The 23,707-nt window shown below is 34.1% G+C and overlaps 1 protein-coding gene across 6 annotated transcripts in view; it reads right to left on the bottom strand.

Moving 5' to 3' along the window:
- The window catches only part of CadN (neural cadherin), a 148,538-nt gene that overhangs the window by 51,489 nt on the left and 73,342 nt on the right, over positions 1-23,707 (bottom strand). For all 6 annotated transcript variants that reach the window (XM_090175892.1, XM_090175898.1, XM_090175893.1 and 3 more), the window contains exon 14: positions 11,398-11,541. In XM_090175892.1, the coding sequence (XP_090032018.1) occupies positions 11,398-11,541 (144 nt within the window). The remainder of the gene's footprint in view (positions 1-11,397; positions 11,542-23,707) is intronic.

Here is a 23,707-nt window from a genome sequence, read left to right on the forward strand (position 1 = left end):
ATATGAAACATAAGGAAAATTAAAATAAATTTAATTAAAAATTAACTTAAAACCATACCACATCCAGATACGATTGGGCGTAGAAATTTTAAATTATTTAAATTTAAAATATTTTAATTTCTATTTCAACTTGTTTAAAATAATAAATCAAAGACTAAAAGCTTTTAATGAATGTAAGAAACCAAAGTAATCGTGCTAAATAAACCCTCTTTATAAATATCGTTTAAAAAAAGGATTTGTCCTAGAGGATTTTTCCTATTCACAAATTCACTTTGGCAAAAATCCTCCATAGAACTAAATCCCGATTTTAAACGATACACGACATAAAATAAAAAAAAACTTTACATTTGCGTGAATCAGACAGCCATAGAAAATAGTACCACCTCTTTTAAAAAGGCCATACACGCTTCGATAAGCAAAACTTCTCGCGTAAAAAGGAAAGGGGGTAAAAAGGGGGTGGAATTTGGATGCTAATACAGAGTTCGAATTGCCTTCAATTCGAATCCCAATCCTCCAGGGATGTAGGACCGAAGGAGGAGAGATGGACTTATGTAAAATATATATGCAAAAGAGAATCGTTTTTATTTTCTAGATTGCAACTACTCTTTAAACGCGACGGGAGGCAACAAAATATATATAAATATTCTCCCTCCTAATGCTTTATTCGTGTTTGTTGAGGATGTTTCCACCGATAACGGAAAAAGAAAATACGAACTATTTTAAACTGAATTTGAAAGCTCCTACATTAGATGCTTTCCTGCATTTCTCTTTTTATTTAAATCCTAAACGTACTTTCGATATGGGCTGTATCAAAAGGATGCATGCCAGGATGTAAAAAACAACTCTTGAAACAAATAACAAGGAATACTGTAAACATCATTATATTCAGGTTGTAAATAAGAAAATGTTTCGGAGAGGGCTAATTTTAGCATACGGATATTTTATTAAGAAGATTCCGTATCATACTGATTTAAAATATTTAAAAAATTATACTTTAAATTGAAGCAAACGGCGGCTCGACGTGAAGTAGCTCTTTTTCTCAATAGATGTCGCTAGCGTCGAAATCAAATGGGCGGTACTTATAGGTACCCCTCGCGTCAATTGGATCGTTTGTAAATTGGTCAATAATCTAAATTACAGCAATTATAAACAATATTTATACACGGGGTATATAATTTAGGTTAAAGCCCACTAAATAAGAGTATAAGTTGTCTAACTATAATACGCTACAATGGCTCTCATTTGGCTATTTTAAATTTTAGCTTCCTTTGCCATAAATAGATGGCGCCACGCCTTCCAGTAAAGTCGCGGTTTCAGAAGAATCGGATAACTTAATGGCCATCACTAATAATATGGGCCTTTACATAATACAGGTGGCAATGATGGAGCCGCCACTTGCTTCAAAGTTACTTTTGATCTACAAATGCTTGTGTGTAAACCCGCCATGAATGAATGAATATTTTTATTATTATTATTAATAATAATAATAATAATAAATTCATTTAATGTAAAACGATAAAAAAAACTGAAATCGGAAATAAAGTTGCACTAACAATATTTAAAAATTCCAAAACTTTATTGATTTAAAAAATCATATTTTTCCCTAATGTCCAAGTTTGTGTCACTATGGTAACGAAAACGTCACAGATTTCTCTAGCCAATCATAACATTACTAGGTGACTTGCACGTTGTGTCAAAGTCATCCGTCATAGTCAAACCACGCCTTCAAATGGCTACAGAACTTCACGTCACGGATAACGAAGCAAAACACCACCCAATCCACCACGTGACCACCATGAGCGTCTTAACTAGTGCTGTTTAAGTCGGAAAATTTAGATTTGAAAAAATGAGCCGAAAATGCCGCTTTATTTTAATTTGCAAACAATATATTAGACCAATCATGGAATGGAAACTTTTTTTCAAAAAAATACGGAATATTTTCCGGAAAATGACCGAGACCTTTTTTACGGAAAATTTTCCTTATTTTTCCGGAAAAAAATTAAAAAGTTTTCATTTGATGATTAGTCTAATATTGTTTGCAAATTTATATAAAGCGGAATTTTTTAAGTCGGAAAATTTTCCGTATTTTCCCCAAAATTAATTAAAAAAGTTTTCATTCCATGAGTAGTCTAATAATGTTTGCAAATTTAAATAAAGCCTCATTTTCACCTCATTTTTTCGAATCTAAAAGTAAAACTAATCCTCTAGACTAGTTTAAACTGATTAACAATGTAACACTAGTAATGTTTTGTAGTATCTTTACTGATATTAGACATTTTATATCGGTAAAAAGTTAAAAACATTAGAAACCTTTAAAAAGTAAATTATGTTTCAATTTTTTATTTTTCCGTATTTCAGGGAAATTTTCCGCATTTTTTTCCGGAAAATTAACAACACTAGTCTTAACGTCATGGCCGACCTAGACTCGTTACCGTGGCAACGAACGCCGGACACTTCCCTCGTAAAGCCAATAAGTTAAAGCCAATGAAATACAGAGCTATTCGCTACTTGGAACACATCCTATATTCTGATGCTTAGTATACGCATCAAACCCCGGAATTAAAAGCCCGTAAAGACGGCTAAGATCAAAAGGGAAGAGAGGTGACACTTCCAAGAGCTTCTAAGCAACCTTCTCCGAGTTTAGGGTTAAGGTCATTAGGGCTAAACCCTTATCTCGAACTAATTATATCAAAATGACTAGTCCTACCTTGTCATTTCCCTTGATACCGTACTTAAAAGCTAACAAGATTCTATCCTACTCAATGCCAAACATGTTGAGGGCGTTCTACAGAAAGTCTGAGCATCCTGTACCGTATAAACCTCCTACTTGAGAAGTCAAATTCAAAACTCGTTACCGAAATTGAGCTTTTCAACAAAAAAAATATAATTTCAAATAAGCCTTGGATAGAGAACTCTATTAGCTAGTAGACCCAAAAGCAGAGCTCCCATCCAATAGGTTTAAACGAGGGGCAGGTCACTTCCATTTTGGGTGCGTCTTAATCATAGTAAAATGATCAAATCGGGGTAATCGTGATCAAATCGGGGTAATCGTGATCAAATCGGGGTAATCGTGATCAAATCGGGGTAATCGTGATCAAATCGGGGTAATCGTGATCAAATCGGGGTAATCGTGATCAAATCGGGGTAATCGTGATCAAATCGGGGTAATCGTGATCAAATCGGGGTAATCGTGATCAAATCGGGGTAATCGTGATCAAATCGGGGTAATCGTGATCAAATCGGGGTAATCGTGATCAAATCGGGGTAATCGTGATCAAATCGGGGTAATCGTGATCAAATCGGGGTAATCGTGATCAAATCGGGGTAATCGTGATCAAATCGGGGTAATCGTGATCAAATCGGGGTAATCGTGATCAAATCGGGGTAATCGTGATCAAATCGGGGTAATCGTGATCAAATCGGGGTAATCGTGATCAAATCGGGGTAATCGTGATCAAATCGGGGTAATCGTGATCAAATCGGGGTAATCGTGATCAAATCGGGGTAATCGTGATCAAATCGGGGTAATCGTGATCAAATCGGGGTAATCGTGATCAAATCGGGGTAATCGTGATCAAATCGGGGTAATCGTGATCAAATCGGGGTAATCGTGATCAAATCGGGGTAATCGTGATCAAATCGGGGTAATCGTGATCAAATCGGGGTAATCGTGATCAAATCGGGGTAATCGTGATCAAATCGGGGTAATCGTGATCAAATCGGGGTAATCGTGATCAAATCGGGGTAATCGTGATCAAATCGGAGTAATCGTGATCAAATCGGGGTAATCGTGATCAAATCGGGGTAATCGTGATCAAATCGGGGTAATCGTGATCAAATCGGGGTAATCGTGATCAAATCGGGGTAATCGTGATCAAATCGGGTAATCGTGATCAAATCGGGTAATCGTGATCAAATCGGGTAATCGTGATCAAATCGGGGTAAACGTGATTAAAAATCTAATCACGATTTAAACGAAATTTAATCATTCTAATCACGATCTAATCTTTTTAATTAGATTTAATCATTTTAATCCCGATTTAATCAATATAATCGGTCGAATAGAGAATTTATCATTAAAATCGAAACTAAAGTACGATTTAATCTTACTAATCACGATATAATTTTTTTAATCAGGATTTTATCATTTTAAACAGATTTAATCACGATTAAATCAGATTTAATCAAGGAAGTGACCTGCCCCTCGGGTTTAAAGGACAATTATAGTACTATATTAACAATTTAAAGGAGTTTTATTAGGTTAAATTAGAAATAAGTAGGGTTGTTAATTTTCCGGAAAAATAAAATGCGGAAAAATTTCCAGAAAATTTTCCGCAAATCGGAAAAATAAAACATTTAAACAAATTACTTTTCAAGGGTTTTTAATGTTTTAAACTTTTTATCGATTTAAAATGACTAATATCAGTAAACATACTACAAAACATTAATAGTGTTACATTTCAACCAGTTTAAACTAGTCTATAGGTTTAGTTTTACTTTTAGATTTTCCAAAAAATGAGGTGAAAATGCCGCTTTATTTAAATTTGCAAACAATATATTAGACAAATCATGGAATGAAAACGTTTTTAATATTTTTCGGAAAAATACGGAAAATTTTCCGGAAAAAAGGCCTCGGTAATTTTCCGGAATATTTTCCGAGCGGGAAATTTTCCGCGGAACATTTTCCGACTTACAACACTAGAAATAAGCAAGTTCATAGCGTGTATATAAAAGGAGTCATAAGAATGTACACAGAACAAAAAATTAAATAATTAACCGTGATTTCCCCATGCTATTTTACGTAGATAACGTTTTAACTTGATTTGTGAAAAGCCTTTTTGGTTGCCATGGTAAAACGAATGTAAATTTTAACTTTTCCCTTTAGGAGCTTTCAAGGTACATGAAGGTCTACTTAAACCCCGAGTTTGAAACAAAATAGGGGAGAAACACCTCGGGATGTCTTCTTGTTAGTTAACTTTAACCTAAATTATATATCCCATATAAAATATAGGCCTATTGTTAAAAATTACAACAATTTGAGTTATCGTTCAATTTACAAACGAGCCAATCAACGCGAGGGGTACTTTTATGTCCCGCCTCTTGGGTCAAAATGTAGCTTAAGCATCTTGTTTTGATTTCGACGCTAGCGACATCTCAGGGTTGCCACAAAATTTTGAGATTCAAATTCCCTGCTTTCCCCAGACCATTTAAGAGATTTTCCCTGACTTTTTAAGGCCAAATTTGTATTTTATATTTGACTTTTATCAGAAGTTAATAAATTTTAATGAACTTATATTTCAGTAAAAAGGTTATGCAATGTTGAAAAAATTACCCAAACTTTCAAGGAAATAAATTATAATCATATAAATTGTCATAGATCTGGTCTAAGAAATAACCTTAAAAAGGTTCCAAGATAAAATTTAATTCCCTGACTTTTTACAAATTCTAAAAATTCCCTGACATTTTAGGTCCATTCTTAAATTCCCTGATTTTTCAACCCTGCATCTGTTGAAAAAAGAGCTACTTTACGTCGAGCCGACACTTGCTTTAAACAATATTTTATATACGTTAATTTACATGGAACCACCATATCAGTGTAATTTTCTTTTCAAGTACCGAACCAACTTTATTGGTTCCAAAATTAAATATGGTTACGCGCAAAGACGGTCTAGCTAAATGTCTCGGCGACATCCAAAACGCAACACTTGGAAGATATATATTTGCAAAAGTAGCTGTAAGGTAAACCAACACTTAGCCAAGTCCTAAACAAGGCCACTAAATCAGAAAGGGTCCTCCCATATACAGCGTGTTAATTAAAGCTAATTACAAGGCGTGAATAATGGCAAAGCGTTCCGTAAAACGTCACCAGAATAGATACGTCTGAATCAATATAATTTGCGGGTAAATTTATAGTCTAGCGTCGTTGATACGGACGGAGGTTTCGGGGCTCAAGATAAGATACGGCGGCATAGTTAATAAGTGACATTTTAGGGACGGAAGGGGGGGGGTATTTTAATGTTAGGCTTAAATAAATCGAGAAATATTCTGCTAAATATCAAAGCCTCGAGAATCTAGCTCCGTAACTATAATAATTATAGATTTTCTAAGCCTCGGATAACATAATGTTATTAAAATTTTAATGGATATAAATGTAACAAATCCCATTGGGAATTTAGCCTACTTAATTAGGGCTGCTGCTAATGCGAGTCAGTGGTTTCTCGACCGAAATTAGCGGGAAACGAAACATCTCGGGATGATTTTAAGTGGGAATGATTAAAATTCATCCATAATTAAACAGTTGCCGGGGTATTTCGGTTCAAGAATTTATGGGGCTAATTTAAAATTAATGTTAAGGCGCCGCTTGGCCCCGATACAGCTCCGAATTATTTAACTATCTCCTGATCGATTCATTAGTTCGTTCGTTCGTTCCTCCGTATACGAATAATATAAATAGTGCTCCGTTTCGGGAACGTTTAACAGGCACAGACGTTCTGTAGTGACGTCATAAATCTCAGCGCCACGTCGCGGACGTTCCTGTGACGTCATAAAACTAAAATTACCATCGTCTGAAATGAAGGCCCGGTTAAACGTCGTGCGTCAAGTTACGGTCATCGCAAATTTATGTTTTCGCATATTTTATCAACCTCAGGACCCACCTATACAAACAAGGTGAGTACCTGAGGTGTTTATTGCCGATTTTGTTCAAAGACGGACGTAATGTAGAACTATACGCGATATAAAATTTCCCAAAGGAGACGTTGCACTAGCCATTCGATTTGCCATGGCAACCGAAAATGTTTTTGACCACTTAAAATAAAAAAAAATTCCATTTAAAAAAGCATGGGATTTTCTTGATTTTACAGAGTTTAAAAAATTTGAAAATCACGAAATGGGTAATTTAGACCACACTTAAGTAAATTGCAACATTTTTTGGTTAAAATTGTAACAAATTTTGCGTAAAATAGGGAAAAAATCTTATTTTTGTTTTTAGTGGTGAAAACCATTTTTGGTTACAATGGCAAATCGAATAGGTAGTGCAACGTCTCGTTTTGGGAAATTTCATATCTCACATAGGTCTACATCACGCCCGACTTTGAACAAAATCAGCAATAAACACCTCGGGTACTCCCCTTGTCAGTTGCAGGTTAATAAAGGCTAAATATCCAGTACATTTACCGGAAATACACTAGCCCGAATTTCCGGTAAATCGGCGGCGGGAATTTATAATTTGGCCTATTTCTGTAGAATTCCTGATCGTGTTATATCCATTTAAGAAATATCTACCTACTGTGTAAATTTCAAAGTTATTTCAATGTAGATTGAAATCCATTTTAGTTATTTCTATTGCGTAAATTTTAAAGTGATCGATAAATATTTTATGTAGATTATTATTTTCAAGCTTCATTATAGCGTATTTTTAGTATTATGCTCCTAAACAATCATCAAATCGCACGTTTAAGTACGTCAACGTGGTAATCTCGGCACTACCCGTTCTATACTTACCCTGGACTCGACAAACAGATTTTAGGTATGCCTCACTGGTAGTACTAAAAATAAATTATTACAACTGTTTTTAAATCTTATCTATGTTAATTAATTAATGATCACTTTGAAATTTAACGCAATAGACGGTATTTTCCAAAATTATAACGCGCGCAGGTATACTTAGAAATTCAACCGTAATCAGGCCAAATCCGTAATTCCCGCCGCCGATTTACAGGAATATTCGTGCAAGTATCTTTCCGCCAAATGTACTAGATATTTGGCCTTCCTTAACCTGCACCTGAGTACAGCCCCTATGACTAGGGACACCGAGAGCGGGCCCGGGCCCCGATAATATATTAATTTCGGGCCCCATAAGGATAAACCCGGGAGAAGAGTGACTCGTTTGTTCAAACAGGGCCCGATAAAATATTAAATGCGGGCAACATAAGGATAAACCCGGGAGAAGAGTGACTCGTTTGTTCAAACAGGGCCCGTAGGCTGCACAAGCCCCGATAAAATATTAATTTCGGGCCCCATAAGGATAAACCCGACAGAAGAGTTGACTCGCTTGTTCAAACAGGGCCCGTTTGTTGCACGGGCCCGGGCCCCGATAAACATAAATTTCGGGTCCCATAAGGATAAACCCAGGAAACGAGTGACTCGTTTGTTCAAACAGGACCCGTACGCTGCACGGGCCCCGATAAAATATTAATTTCGGGCCCCATAAGGATAAACCCGACAGAAGAGTGACTAGTTTGTTCAAACAGGGCCCATAGACTGCACGGGCCCCGGTAATTTGTACCGGCTTCCCTCCTCTCTGGTCAGATATGCCAACGACGCCATCAACGTCCGGGCCCACCTAGCCCCTACGATGTCACCTTCCCCTTTTGTAAAATGATGCAATCAGGAATCCAGGATAAGGTGGCGCCTACCCAAACGAGCCCGAGTGAAGTATTTTTTCCCCTTTCTCTCCGAAGCGTAGCATTCCCTCGTAATGGCGGTTGCAATTTATCTTCTTTAATCTCGCGACTGTCACTCAGGCTGACGGGCCACGCGCGATTAGCTCGAATCGAGAAGCTTCTCTAATTGCGATTTGTAACGGCTTTGTACATTTACTTCCGGGCCAAGTCAACCCGCTGCGTTCAGTATTTTTGCATTCAAACCAGAGTATACAGTCCCAGGGTTGGCAATTTTTTGATTTAAAAAAAAATCAAATTAATTGATTTTTTTATTTAAATCGGATTTTTATTAATTTTTTTATTTTAATTAAAATTTCAAAGTTTTATATAATTTAGTATCATAATTTTACCTAAAACAAATATGTTTTTAATTTTTAAAGACTAATATGTATAATGAATTTATTAAAATTATGCTAATAATCATATAGAAGTTTTTATTTTTTAAAACCAATTTTATTACTTTACAAAACCAATTCGGTGTAATCCCCAGCCACAGGTAGAGTCTAATGCAACATTAGGGGGAAGTACAAGAAAGATTATATTTAAACCTAAATTATAACAATTGGCTAGGTTTTTTCTTTTTCAAAAATACTTTATGAAAATTGATTTAAATTAATGATTTTTTTTTAAAAACCATTGATTTAAATCGCGATTTAAATCAAGTTGATTTAAATCAGCCAACTCTGGTGTACACGCCTCATACCACTATTTATAAACCAAATTCTCAGATATTTTACCTGATTTTTCCAGGTGCAAGAGCACCCAATGTTTTCAGATACACACTAAGGTTTTCAGGATTGTTCAATTTTTTTTTTGTTTCAAAACGCAAAATACTTTCTCCATAACTAAAAATGCATTTTGAAAATTTGTTTTTCTAAATATAAAATTTAAGTTTTTGCAGCTCAAAAATACAAATGCATTTTGAAAATTTTACATTTAGAAAAACAAATTTTCAAAATGCATTTGTATTTTTGAGCTGCAAAAACTTAAATTTTACATTTAGAAAAACAAATTTTCAAAATGCATTTGTATTTTTGAGCTGCAAAAACTTAAAATTTTACATTTAGAAAAACAAATTTTCAAAATGCATTTGTATTTTTGAGCTGCAAAAACTTAAATTTTACATTTAGAAAAACAAATTTTCAAAATGCATTTGTATTTTTGAGCTGCAAAAACTTAAATTTTACATTTAGAAAAACAAATTTTCAAAATGCATTTGTATTTTTGAGCTGCAAAAACTTAAATTTTACATTTAGAAAAACAAATTTTCAAAATGCATTTGTATTTTTGAGCTGCAAAAACTTAAATTTTACATTTAGAAAAACAAATTTTCAAAATGCATTTGTATTTTTGAGCTGCAAAAACTTAAATTTTACATTTAGAAAAACAAATTTTCAAAATGCATTTGTATTTTTGAGCTGCAAAAACTTAAATTTGTTTTTCTAAATGTAAAATTTAAGTTTTTGCAGCTCAAAAATACAAATGCATTTTGAAAATTTGTTTTTCTAAATGTAAAATTTAAGTTTTTGCAGCTCAAAAATACAAATGCATTTTGAAAATTTGTTTTTCTAAATGTAAAATTTAAGTTTTTGCAGCTCAAAAATACAAATGCATTTTGAAAATTTGTTTTTCTAAATGTAAAATTTAAGTTTTTGCAGCTCAAAAATACAAATGCATTTTGAAAATTTGTTTTTCTAAATGTAAAATTTAAGTTTTTGCAGCTCAAAAATAAATGCATTTTGAAAATTTGTTTTTCTAAATGTAAAATTTAAGTTTTTGCAGCTCAAAAATACAAATGCATTTTGAAAATGGCTTTTCAAAATGCGAAATGTTTTTACAAATGCATTCTGTTTACTTTTAATTATTTATATTTTAATAATTACTTAGTAATTATTATTAATTATTAATTAATAATAATAACGTAGAGATTTCAAAAGCATCCTCGCAGCCAGCGTGGAAAATAAAGCGGTGGCGCTGTACGAATGTTCGTCTGCTTCTGAGTAAGTGAGTAACTGAGTATCACCAACTATGATTTCTTGGGAGTATTTAGCAGACGAAATTTCTCTACAAGAGCTGCTATGATGGTAGCAGAGTAAAAACATATCAAACCCGCAAAATGCGAAATAAAAAAGGTATTTAGCATTGGTATTTTGCATACGTACCATGTGAATGATAACTTAACCAATATTTCATAAAGGTTATTAAATTTAATGACTGACATTTAAAAGAAATTGGTTCCATATTATTATACATATTAATCAAGTAAAATCTTTAATTAAAAAACTAGTGATGTAAATTTATACTCTATTAGAGTAATAGTTAGTGTAGGGAGCTGATGGCTCGATCTCGTGGCATGCAGGGCTTGCCACCACCCTCCTACGCATTATAACCCGGCCACCTGAATTAAGGCTTCAAAAGTCGCATGATGACTTAGGCCTAAGGTGGTGCCTTGGGTATTAGCCTAGCTGATTATTATTATTATTATTATTATTATTATAACCTTTCTGAACTCTCAATTTTGATATATATTCAAAATTTCCCTGATTTTTCTGTCGACATTGTAATTTCCCCTTGTTTTAGGTTTTCCAGATCCAGGTTTGGTTGATATAAATAAACGATTTTTGAAAATATCATACAATGTATTTTGTGAAAATAAAAGATGACAAAAATATTTTCTTAAAAAATTAAAATACATAAATACTAAAATTTCAAATAGTAATTAAATTCAATTAAGATTTCATTTAATTCAAGATTAGCTAACTCATAAAAGTAAAATAACCGTTAATTATACATTTGCATAAAAATCAATAAATTCAAAAAATATGATTTAAATAAAAAAATCGATTGATTTGATTTTTTTTAAATTAAAAAGTGCCAACTCGTCCAAATCTGTACGAATCTTGAAATAAACCAGGACAAGGGTTTTAAAAATGACAGAACAAAAAAGACTTACATTCGTCCTTATCCTTGGCGGTGACAGTAATGACTGTGTGTTGGATGTCCTCATCTTCGTTGACCTCTGCCTCGTAAAGTGTCTGGTCGAAGTAGGGCGGGTTGTCATTCTTGTCGCCAATTCCGATACGAATATACTTGGTCACTACGGAAGACAAAAGAGAACCAATATTAGAAAGAGACATTCTTCCGAAATCCACGGAGGAAAAACCGAATAATTAAAATGGATACAATGATTTCAACAAACCCCCAAAATTCCCTTTATCCAGAGGGGTGGGGAGATGGCTCCAATTGATTTCCAATAGAAATTAGGACGAACTGGGGGGCATTGCAGCCGCATTATCGACAATTGGGGGACAGACGTGAAAAGGGACTTTCGCCTCCCAAAAAGGATAGCCCTCCTATTTTCTGGAGGACACATTTTTGACTGCCACAGATCTAATAGACGAAAATATCGAACGGAGTTAGGAAAGCGAATTTTAACGCGTTCATTTTAAATAGTCCTTTTTATAAAATAACCTTGGCCATCTTGTTGAAATGTTGCCTCCCCGCTTCAGCTGTGGATCCGTTTTCTCTCCCACTAAAGAGTTTATGAACTCATTCTTAGCCATTGGCTGAACTATTCCAGGGCAACATTTCAACAAGCTGGGCAAGCGTAAAGACATTTTATAAAATCAACTATTCATTTGGCTCCCGACATTTCCGAGCGTTTTTTATAATGTTCCATATTTAGATATTTCGGGAAATTAAGAAATTCCAAGTTATTTCAACGTAAAATGTTAACTTTTGTTTACTAAATCAGGGTTGCCAGTTTTTTTTTCAGATTCAAATGATTTGAACTTTTCCAGATCTTCCCCGACTTCGTTAGTGATAAAATTTTGAATTTGTTAACATATATTTTACTAAATGTTTCCTATTTGGAACCGAAATTAAATTCTGTTTTTAGACTAATTCTAAAATTCCCCGAGATTCAGACCAGAATTTAAATCCCCTGACATTTCCAGGTTTTACAAGTACTGTGGCAACCCTGCAAGAGTTTATTTAATTTAACTTATGGAGAATGAATATATTGAGACGATTTTAGCGTTGTTCCCAATCCCCCTCATGCAAATAAAACTGGTTTCTCATCGGTTGTCTAAAGCCACATAGAGCTCCAAAAAATCTTACAGGAAAAAGAAATTTGTAATCGATTTATAGCAAATTTAGATAATTATTTGTGGACGGACTTCCTGTACATAAACTACTTTAAAATCAATTTGACCACTATTGCACAGTAAAAACATTTATAAAAACATTTATTTAATGGCTACTACAGCTGTTTCGGCTCCCTTACCGCCCATGAAAACGTCGTTCCCTATGTGAAATTGTTCATTTAACATAAAAAACTATGTACCTAAAAAACATTGTTTCTCGTCCCCTACGTGACATTTTTATCTCTTTTTGTTCATTTTGTATCTACCTGACGACGGCCACCTGAATTAACGGCTTTAAAAGTCGCTTGATGACTTAAGCCTAAGGTTGTGCCTTGGGTATTAGCTTAGCTGATTATTATCATTTGGTTTAATAATTGGAAAATTTCTAAAATTATTTCCAAACATGACTTTATAGGATTATTGTTTCAAAATTATAGGACTATATATGCTATTAACTTTATGCATTTAAAAACCTAATCTATATCAAGTGAAATAAATCTTTTTCACTTAAAATAGAAAATATTTAACCATTTGATCACAAAATATACTAGTAGCTAACCATGTTAACAATAACCAAAGTATAGACAGAATGACTTGTATAGGAATTTATCCTATAGCTAAATCTAGAAATTTCACAGAATAGGGGATAATATAAAAATTATTGAACTTTTTGGGGATTTTGCTAAAAATATAGAACGTTATAGGACATTTTTGAACATATAGGATTTTTATAGGAATCATAGGACTTCTGGGGGCCCTGTAGTTGTTGATATCAAAAGATAGTGAAATTATATTTCGACAGAATAAAGCTTTAAAAACAGGGTTGCCACCAAATTTTCAGATTCAAATTCCCTGACTATTCCCTGTTTTCCCTGACCATTTTAACAGATTTTCCCTGACTTATTAAGGCCAAAATGGCTTTTATATTTTACTTTTATCAGAAGTTAATAAATTAAGATGAACTTATATTTCAGTAAAAAGGTTATTGCAATGTTGAAAAAATTAGCAAAACATTCCAAGGAAATAAATGATTATCATAGAATTTGTCATAGATCTAGAGTTGAATTACCTTCAAAAAGCGCCAAGATAAAATTGAATTCCCTGACTTTTCCTAGAATTTTTACCAATTCTTAAAATTCCCTGACATTTCCCTGACTTTTTAGGCCCATTTTTAAACTCCCTGATTTCCCTGTTTTCCCTGACGTGTGGCAACCCTGAAAAAGACAAATTAAAATGCCAGTTTCCTAAGGGAGAAAAGTGCTTGCTTAAAAGTCCCAACTGCAATCTACAAAAACACGACCCAATTTTAATTTCGCGTTTTCGCCAAATACACAATCTAAACCCATTAAGAAATTATAATTAAATTAAAGACACCCACGGTTCGTATTCCCGCGGCGTTCTAAAAATAGCCACCGTTGATCCGATATAATTAAAGGGACAGTTGAAAGAACAGAAATAAAAGCAGACGACAGTCGAATCGCTCGCCCAGAAACCCTACCTTTACCTCACACCCTCTCTCCAATAGAAAAGCACAGACTTTACCCGCACTACGCCTTTTACTTAAACTACCATATAAGGTTGGTAATACAAACAATCGTATCCTCGTTTGACGGGCAAAAAAGAAGCGAATCATTTGGGACTTAAGCCTTGGCCAATAGAAAAAGTATCTTCCGGCCAATGGCAAAATAGCAGCGGGGGTTTTCCTCCCATTTCCCCCCCAAAGACAAAAGCGTCCTAGGTTTATTCTATCATTAAGACTAACGGTTACTAAGTCTTAAGTCCGTATTCGATAACGGTTGTCAGAGTTGGGAAACGCAACGGACTCGAAACACTGAGCCGGGTCTCGTGGACAAGCGACGCTGGCTGGATATATTTAGTTTGAGATAAAAGCGGATATCTGAGAGAGAACGGACGTGCAAAAGTGAGAAGGGATAGAGAATCACAAAGAGCTACGGACTTCTTTAGGCCTTTTCTAAGCGGGAAAACGTTTTCTATGGTTAAGCTGACAATGCATTGGTCGCGTTCGAAGTTGCCACGACTGTTACTTAAACTACTTTTGATTTATTTCTCAATTATAGCGCTGAAATATTTGCCTATAACAGGCCTGATACTCACTTATTAAACTCACTAAATTCTACTGCGTGACTAAACACTTATACAGTAGAATTTAGTGAGTAGTGACTAAAAATACAGGGCTCCCAGCAATTTTTTTTAATATTATAGGAATTTATAGGAAATTTCATAGAATATAAATATTTATAGGAACATTTTTAGCCAAAAAATAGGAATTTATAGGAACATTTTAGTTAAAAATAGGAAATTATAGGAGTATATTGAAATTATAGGAATTTATAGGAACTCTGGGGCCCAACCGTTGAGGGTTTGGGGAACACCGGACCTAAGCCAGAGCTAAGCTCTATTTAGAAGTCAAATTTTTCCCAAACGTTAAGGCTGTTTTCTAATACATTATTTTTAAAATTATAGGAATTTCTGGATTTAGCTATAGAAAAACTAGAAAATTTCGAAAAAATAGGAATTTATAGGAACAATTTTGAGAAAATATGAAATTATAGGAGCATATTGAAATTATAGGAACTCTGGGAGCCCTGAAAATATTCAAAAAAGTGTCTGAAAATCTCCCAAAAATGATAAGTGACGAAATAGTGAGTGAAAATCTACCAAATATGGTTCTTGACTAGTTACACAACCAAAATAGTAACTATATAACCATTGCCCCCTGGATTAAGAGAAATCGCTTTCCTACAGGGGGCGGCAAACATATTTTACACGCTTGCGAAACACTCAATATATGGCGCGATTTCCAATCTTTATATCGAGACGATCAAGGCGGAAATTTTAAATATTATCGCGTAAGCCAATGCCCTTAAGCAATAGCCGCCGATCTTTCGCTGTCAGCCTGACTTGATTTTGCCAGTTTCAAAAATTCAACACCTGCTTATTTCGAGGCCTTCTATTAATCCAGGGGACAATGATATAACCTTACGAAGTTATATCACTCTTTTATTTTTAGAAAAGGCGAAATTAGACTAGATTTTTTTATCTATTTTATTTTCAACTTCTTCAACTTGGGCTAATAGATCGTTCTATAAAATCGGCCCAAAACCGGCCAAACTTTTCATACAGACTATAGAGCTAGTTTAGCAGGACTAACAACGATTGTTATTCTTTGGTTTAAGAGAATTCGTTCTATGTCCGGTCTTTATATGAATATTTTAGAGACGTACCTTTTAGGAGTTGTAGGTGGGAGGTGTTGAAGTATGTTTGGGGTTAAGAATTTTTTCATGATCTAACAAGGAGACATCTCGAAGTGTAACCCACCGATTTTGTTCAAACTCGGGGGATTGGTAGACCTTCATGTATCATGAAAAATCCTAAAGGGAATTTATTCAATGGGCAACCATTTTGCCATGGCAACGAAAAATGTTTGTGACAACATAAAATATTAAATTTTCCCATTGACAATAACATGGGATTTTGACCTCAAATTGATCAAATGTTGAACAATTTTGATGTTATTTTTGTCAATTTTCGAAATTTTGAAATTTGTTAAAATTTTTCACAGGTCCTAGGAATCGGTCAGAACCCCATGTTATTTTCAATGGGAAAATTTCCATTTGTTGTTGTCAAAAACATTTTTCGTTGCCATGGCAAAACGGTTGCCAATTGAATAAATTACCTATAGGATTTTTCATGATACATGAAGGTCTACCAATCCCCCGAGTTTGAACAAAATCGGTGAGATACACTTTGGGATGTCTCCTTGTAAGTTTCTTTTTAAAACCGTGGATTTGGGACTAGTATTTTGCTTATTTGCCATCATACATTTATTACAAAAATCATTTAAAATAAGAAAAACGGCGCGGAAAGCCGGAAATGAGTGAAGCCTAGGCTAGCAACTACGCTACTCCTAAAAATCGACTGCTCTTAATTTCTTACGGGTTTGCCAGATAAATATTTTTCTCTCGCACGAAAAACCGGCCAAAACTTCAACTTCGAACTCAAAAGGGGGAAAGCACACCACACCGATTTTATAGAACGCTCTATTCCACTTCTACAAAGTTTTTATCACTGATAGCTTTTTTCAACCGCTTATTTAAAAAAATTAAAAGCGAACGGAGTTTGATATTGTTCAATTATTTGTAAATAAGGGTTGTAAGACAGTTCTAACGTCCAACGCTAAGGAAATCTAAAAATTCGAAAAAAGTGATAAATACTAATTTTGGGAAAAGTGACTTTTAGCAACAGAATTAAAAAAAAAGTGATTTTAAGTGAGAAAAGTGACTGCCATAATCAAGAACGTACGCAGGGTTACTGAGGAAGTACGAGTCTACTTTTGAGGACCGTTTCTCAAACTGAAAGCTTCCAAGACTAATAGTAGTTTACGAACCAAATACCGAATAAAATAACAATAACCAGCTAGGCTAATACCCAAGGCACCACCTGATGCCCAAGTCATCAAGTGACTTAACGCTATAACGTTCAACTTCCACCGAAAGATGTATCCATGCCCCCCACTCAAATCTTCAATTTTTTATAGGAAAAATAAGATTGTATTTCTAAAAATATAGGACTTTATAGAAGTAATTTTTCAAAAATATAGGACTTTATAGGAGTAATTTTTCTAAATTATAGGTTTTTATACATGCTATTTTAATTACTAACTTTATGCATTTAAAAAACAAAATCTATATTAAGTTAAATCTTTGATTTTCACTTAAACAAAATAGAAACAATTTGACCATTTTATCACTAAAATATACTAGTAGCTAACCATGTTAAAAATCACAAAAGTATAGACTAGAATGACTTGGAATAGGAATTTATCCTGTAGCTAAATCTAACAATTTCACTGACATGAGTAGCGGGATTTGAAATGAGCAAAATATCAAAATTATAGGATTTTATAGGACTTTTTGGGGATTTTGCTGAAAATATAGGATGTTATAGGGCATTTTTGAAAATATAGGATTTTATAGTAATTATAGGACCTCGAGGGGACAAGTATCTGATGTGAATACAAAGCCACGGTTTTTTTAAATGGATAGGAATTAAAATTTAGTCCCCGATACACCATTAAGTATCAAGTGAAATTTTCATATAAACGCCGAAGTAAATGGTAAACTATAAGCCGTTTTAATATCGTTCGCCACGATGCAAATCGAACAGCGGTAGCGTATAATAGACTCGACAAAACATTGCCCGAAGATATTCCACTGAATCGGAGCTAATTTCAATAATCTCCGTTGTCAGGCTAGGTGTAGGCGACATTGAAGATCATCCCGGCGAAACGGCGCCGTTGACCATCATCAAATCCGGCACACGGAAAAGCTTTTAGATTAGTACCTAATGAATGATAAGCAGCGGGCTTATTTCGGCGGACTTTCACCAAAGTTACTCTACTTCTTCGAAACCCACTCGAAAATCTGACCACTAGTGACCACCGCTATATCACTATCGAGCGAAACGGGGTCAAAAACGGCGCGCGTAACGGTCAAGAGAAAAAAGAAGGGGGAGTGGTCATTCGCGCTAGTGTCATCCGCAATCACACTCGCGATTCTTGATTCGGAGCTCGGAATAGATAGATGTCCATCACGAAAGGGGAAGACGTGATTAAGTCGATAGTGGGCGTGGAAGGCGGTTGATGGGGTGCAGTTGACGTCTACTAGGATTGACAATACCGTCGAGTTGGGTTGGGATTATCGGGGTTAAACGCAATCGGAAAAGGCAGCGATGCGCGAACTGGTCCTGTTTTGGTCGGCGATGGAATCGCTAATACTGGCTCGGAACGGATGATGGTGAAGAACAAATACTTAGGAAAAAGATCGAAAACGTTGCCTTGTCAATATCAGCTTTCCAGGAATGAATAAATCCCCACAAATATTTCTACAGTTGATAATTGACTTTACAATACCTCAATCATTTCAAAATAATATTGACAGGGTGATCACAGTATATTTTAAAGGAATTATAGGAAATTTATCAGTGAAATATAAGAAAATTGGGATAAAAAGGAAAAAATAGGATAAAATTAATTATGCAATAAGAGAGTAGTCTAGGGAGCTGTTGGCTCGCGTGGCATCAAGGGCTTTCCAGCACCCTCCTACGCCACCTTAATTACAGGCATAATAGCCGCTAGATAACTTTGGTGGCTGGGCCTAGGTAGCTTGATAATTATCGATAATTATCAGATTGAAAAAATAATGATATTTATAAGACCTGGGTGTAAACAGGGTTTGTACAAAATTTCCGGAATAAAATTCCCAGACATTTTCCCGATCTTCCCTGACCATTTTTGTAAAATAAATTCATGTTTTGAGGTAAAATCATGAAAAATATATATTATGTATTTTTAATACATCTTTCAAAAATTATTTGCCCGATTTTTTGGGGCAATTTTAAAATTCCCTGACTATACCCTAACCATTTAGAATCATTTTCAAACTCCCTGACCTTTTGGAAACATTTTAAAATTACCTGACTTTTCCAGGTGGTGTACGACCATTGGTAAATGACAAAAATAAGTTATACACGTGTCAAAAATTAAATATAACGGCTGGAAATATTTAAATTGGATCATTTTTACATTGAACAGTTATTAAATAATTCCTGATAAATTTTCGGCTTTGACTTGGAACTGACACTACATATTTCCATTAATTTAAGTAAGTATGCAAAATGTCTTTAGAAAAACAATCGATTTAAATAAGCCAATTGTTATAAGCATTTACTTAAAGAAGGTCCATAAATTACCAGCCATAAATCGTAAGAAAAACGCATTAAAAATGATTAGCATTATTTAGGAGGAGCCAAACCCGAAGAGAAACGTCTTTAAAATATCAAAATAAATGAACGAACGATAATTCAACGTTATCGACACGGCCCCGAAAATTAATCTTACACCCCACAAAGAAGAACCAATGGGGGAAATCATTCATTCCCCCACAAAGCCGAACAACGAAATAAGAAAAAATTGTAGAACGGTAGAAGCGTATAAATAAAACAGCTATACATCTCAATAATAGTTCACCGCGTGGAACACGGCCCGGCGCGGTGAAAAATGAACCTCCAAAAACCTTATTATACGAGAATACCCCATTTCACGTTCAACAAGAATAGACCGTACTCGTTTCTCCGGCTTCGTATCTATCGCGAGGTAACCGAATAAGGCTTTGGGGAATGATATCAGGAATGAGTTTTACAACGAAGGCGGGAGTTGATCCGAGCCCTATACCCCGACAAAATGGATGGAAACTCATTTAAAACTATTCCTTAAATAGGCTCGCGCTTAGAAAATACGTGTTTGGAATATTTGGTCGCTGTTAATAGAATATTCATTTAATTCAGAGTGTTATAGATATGTGAATGCAAAAAGTTGGATATTATATAGGAAAAATTTTCCGGACTACTACCCAGAAACCTTTTTTACAGAAAATGTTGTTTATTCCAATATTAGTCTAATATTGTTTTGCAGAATTTTCGAATCTAAAAGTAAAACTAAACTTCTAGACTAATCTAAAATAAAAACCCTTAAAAAAGTAATGTTTTTTTTAATTTTTCAAAAAATTACCAACTCTAGAAATATATTTAAAATTTTAGATGTCTAAGAAATTACGAAAATTTGTTTCAGTAAACTGGGTAATTTAAAAAGATTTAAACCTCTACAGTAAACTTAGAAATGGTCGTTTAAATTATGAAATTCGATAATTATGAATCTTCAAAAAGCAATAGTGTTTAAAGATTCATTTAAGTACTTATTCCGTTTTGTTTTTGGGAGAGTTATTTCTCCGGAAGCCTTTGCTGAAATGTGAAGAATCTGGTTGAGTAAATATTTCAGGCAATCGTTTAGTAGATAGATCAGAATGGAAAAATAAATATAAATATATCATTACCATATTTCTACTATACGAATACATTTGAATACTCAACAACCAAATATTAGTGACCAACTGACGCGCCTGTAAAAGTATTCCACACGCGGCACACCGGTGATCAAGGAGAAGTTAATTTACAGGGTTTGCGCCTACTATCGCCATCTATGAAGACGTTTGACAACTACACCATATTTTAAGCGCAATAACAGAGAAATTAAGCCCGCATTAGAAACCGCATGGCAATATATTCCATAGCTTTTTTTATTCGCATACAGTTTAGCCTAAGCGTTTCCTAACGCAGGTATTTCAACCAACAAGTCTTTAAAGCAAGTGGCAGCTCTACCATTGCCACCTGTATTATGAAAAGGCCCTTGTTAATAGAGATGGCAATGAATCTATCCAATTCATCGAAAACAGGACTTTACTGGAGAGCGTGGTGCCATCTATTAATGGCTAAGGAAGCTAAAATTTAAATATCCAAATGATAAAGTCGTCAAGAGAGCCATTGTAGAGTATTATAATTAAACAACTGATACTCTATTTAGTGAACTTTAACCTAAATTATATATCCCGTGTAAAAATATGGTTTATAATGGCTGCAATTTATGTCATTGACCAATTGTCAAACAATACGAGTATATATCCCGTTTGAGAATAGTTTAAAATTGCTGTAATTAACCAATTTACAAACGATCCAATCAACGCGAGGGCTACCTATAAGTACCACCTTTTTGATTTCGAGGCTAGCGACATCTATTGAAAAAAAGAGCTACTTCACGCCGTGCCGCCACTAGCTTTAAAAAACAGTTAGACAAATTGCAAAACAATAATCACCGTAAAACTATTTAAAGAAAAACAAAAATAAATACAATCCAAAACAAAAAAATGGCAAACTCGAAAGACCAAAAAAAACACCCCAAAATCCTAAAAATATTTCTGAACACGTTTTTCTTTGACAGTCAGGTTTTAGGAACAAAACCACGTATATGAAGATATATATATTAGGAACAAAATCAAGTATATAAAGACATATGAAATAGTTTTCGGTTGAACAATACACATAATAGCTGGTGAAAAGGACTAAAAAAAATCGGGTTTTCTACTGTACCCAAAATGATGAATAAAAGAGTGGATTTTTGGGCTTAGAAGAGGTCTTTTCTAAATTAGGAAAGATTGGTCGGACGTGCGCGGGTTCGTTCGAAATAGAGCTCGCCAGAGAGACTATTACAGGTGGCCACCAGTCGATATAGGGGCGTTGTGGTCGCCGCAAACGACAATTTGATGACTGCCAAAAAAAGGGGAGACTATTTTTCAGAGGCGCCTGAGTGCGGAGAAACTAACGCGTTTGTGGCCGGTAATGACGAATCCTCCGATCGTTTTGAGGAGCCCACGGAGACGATATAACTCTAGCTAACGACGTCTCCCAGATATAAATGAAATGTAAAGAGTGATTAGAAACTACGTCGATTTGCTCGATTCAATTATTATTACAACGGCTCAAATAAATATAGACGAAACTCGATTAAGAAAAATGTTTTCATTATTAACACTAACAAGGAGGCAACCAAAATTTTTGGCTAAGTAAAATAGCATGGCAAAATCAAGAATTGACATTTTCTAAATTTTAAAAAATTAAAATTTTGGCAAAACAATTGGGTAAAATCAGAAGTAAATGAACCGAAGTTATCGAAATAGCGCTCAGAATCGGAGGGCGTTTTACTTATGGAAATGATGAGAAAATTGAGTCAAAAAAACTAATTTCCATCCGTCTTTTGACGCGATAAATTGCACTTGGGAATTGTGGGTATAGCTATTTCTATGTATTAAAAACGTTTTCATAAAAACAAAAACCATTTTTTTGGCCTAGGAGCGCAAAGTTTTAAATTCGAAGTGAAAATGCAACTTTATAAGGAACGCGCCTCCAACATGGGGAGTATAGCGGTCTGATAACTCGGTTCACTTACTTCTGGTAAAATTGATAAAATTTGGGTAAATAGATAAAAAAGGGCAAAATCAAAATAATTTCGTTCAAATCGTAGGGGTTTACAATCCGTGAAAGTTTTAACTTAATTTGTGAAAACATTTTTGGTTTCCATGGCAAAACGATTGGCCATTGAAACTTTTTCAAGACTGACGAAAAAAAAAGAGAAACACTTCGGAATGTCTCCTTGTAAGTATATATAGTATTTTCTGGAACGCATAGAAGTAACTAAGAACTGTGTACGATAATATTGTACCCTGGTGCCATGATCTTATACTTCTCAGAATAGTAACACATTAATAATTGGTCTGTAGCGCCATTTGGAAAATGCAAAAGTTTTCATAGTTGTTTGTTACTTCTACGCGTTCTTTGTTATTTTATATTTCATCACGTCATAAATTAGAGTTTTCCTAAATTTAATTGGTCAAAAATTGGAGTTATTCTAAAGAAATACATAATTATAGACTTTTGGTCTCAATTTATTTAAAGCAATTTGAGGGTATATTTCGAACTCTCAAACAAAATTCCATATTCACGAACATCATAAAATTAGAAGGGTTTGAAAAGTTCGGAGCCAAAATTTAGTTAATAAACCCAAATGCACTTGAAATTTTACTGGGCAAACAGCGGATTTCGATTTACTAAAATATTTTAATGCGCGAGAGCCACTCAAAAGCCAATGAATCCATTTATTATTAAACTCGGTAGCTAAGATCAATTATTACAAAAATTGACAAAATTATCGATTCCAATGCTTTTCACATTAAATTTGTATTTCATAGAAAACTTCAAAACCAGAAAGTTTAAATTACGTATTTAACTTCAATAATGGATTTAATTTTAGAGAAACTGCAATTAAATTTTATTATTAATTAATAATTAAATTTATGATTAATTTAAACTAGTTTACGTTGCCACCGCACTAAATGTTTTATCAATTTGACAAGAAATAAAGGCATGAAGACTTAATTAAAATAAAAGTCAAAAATCCGATTTAAATGAAATAAATTAAAATTAGCGTATATTGTTTAGAAACTTCTGAAGTCAAAATTTAAATATGCATAGAGTATCGAGGGATTAAAATTTGACGTTCGTGATGATTTGAAACTTTTTAGACAGATGTACGAGTTATACGATTTTTGGAAAAGGTTTTTGGAAAGGATTTTTAACAATTGCAAGATATTTTAAGATTTATGAAGACTATTTTAAGAATTTTAAAAGGACTAAATTTTTTTTAAATCATTT

The sequence above is a fragment of the Leiobunum rupestre genome, chromosome 5 (genome assembly GCF_980474605.1).
Source record: "Leiobunum rupestre chromosome 5, qqLeiRupe1.1.hap1, whole genome shotgun sequence".
NCBI classification, from domain to species: domain Eukaryota; kingdom Metazoa; phylum Arthropoda; class Arachnida; order Opiliones; family Sclerosomatidae; genus Leiobunum; species Leiobunum rupestre.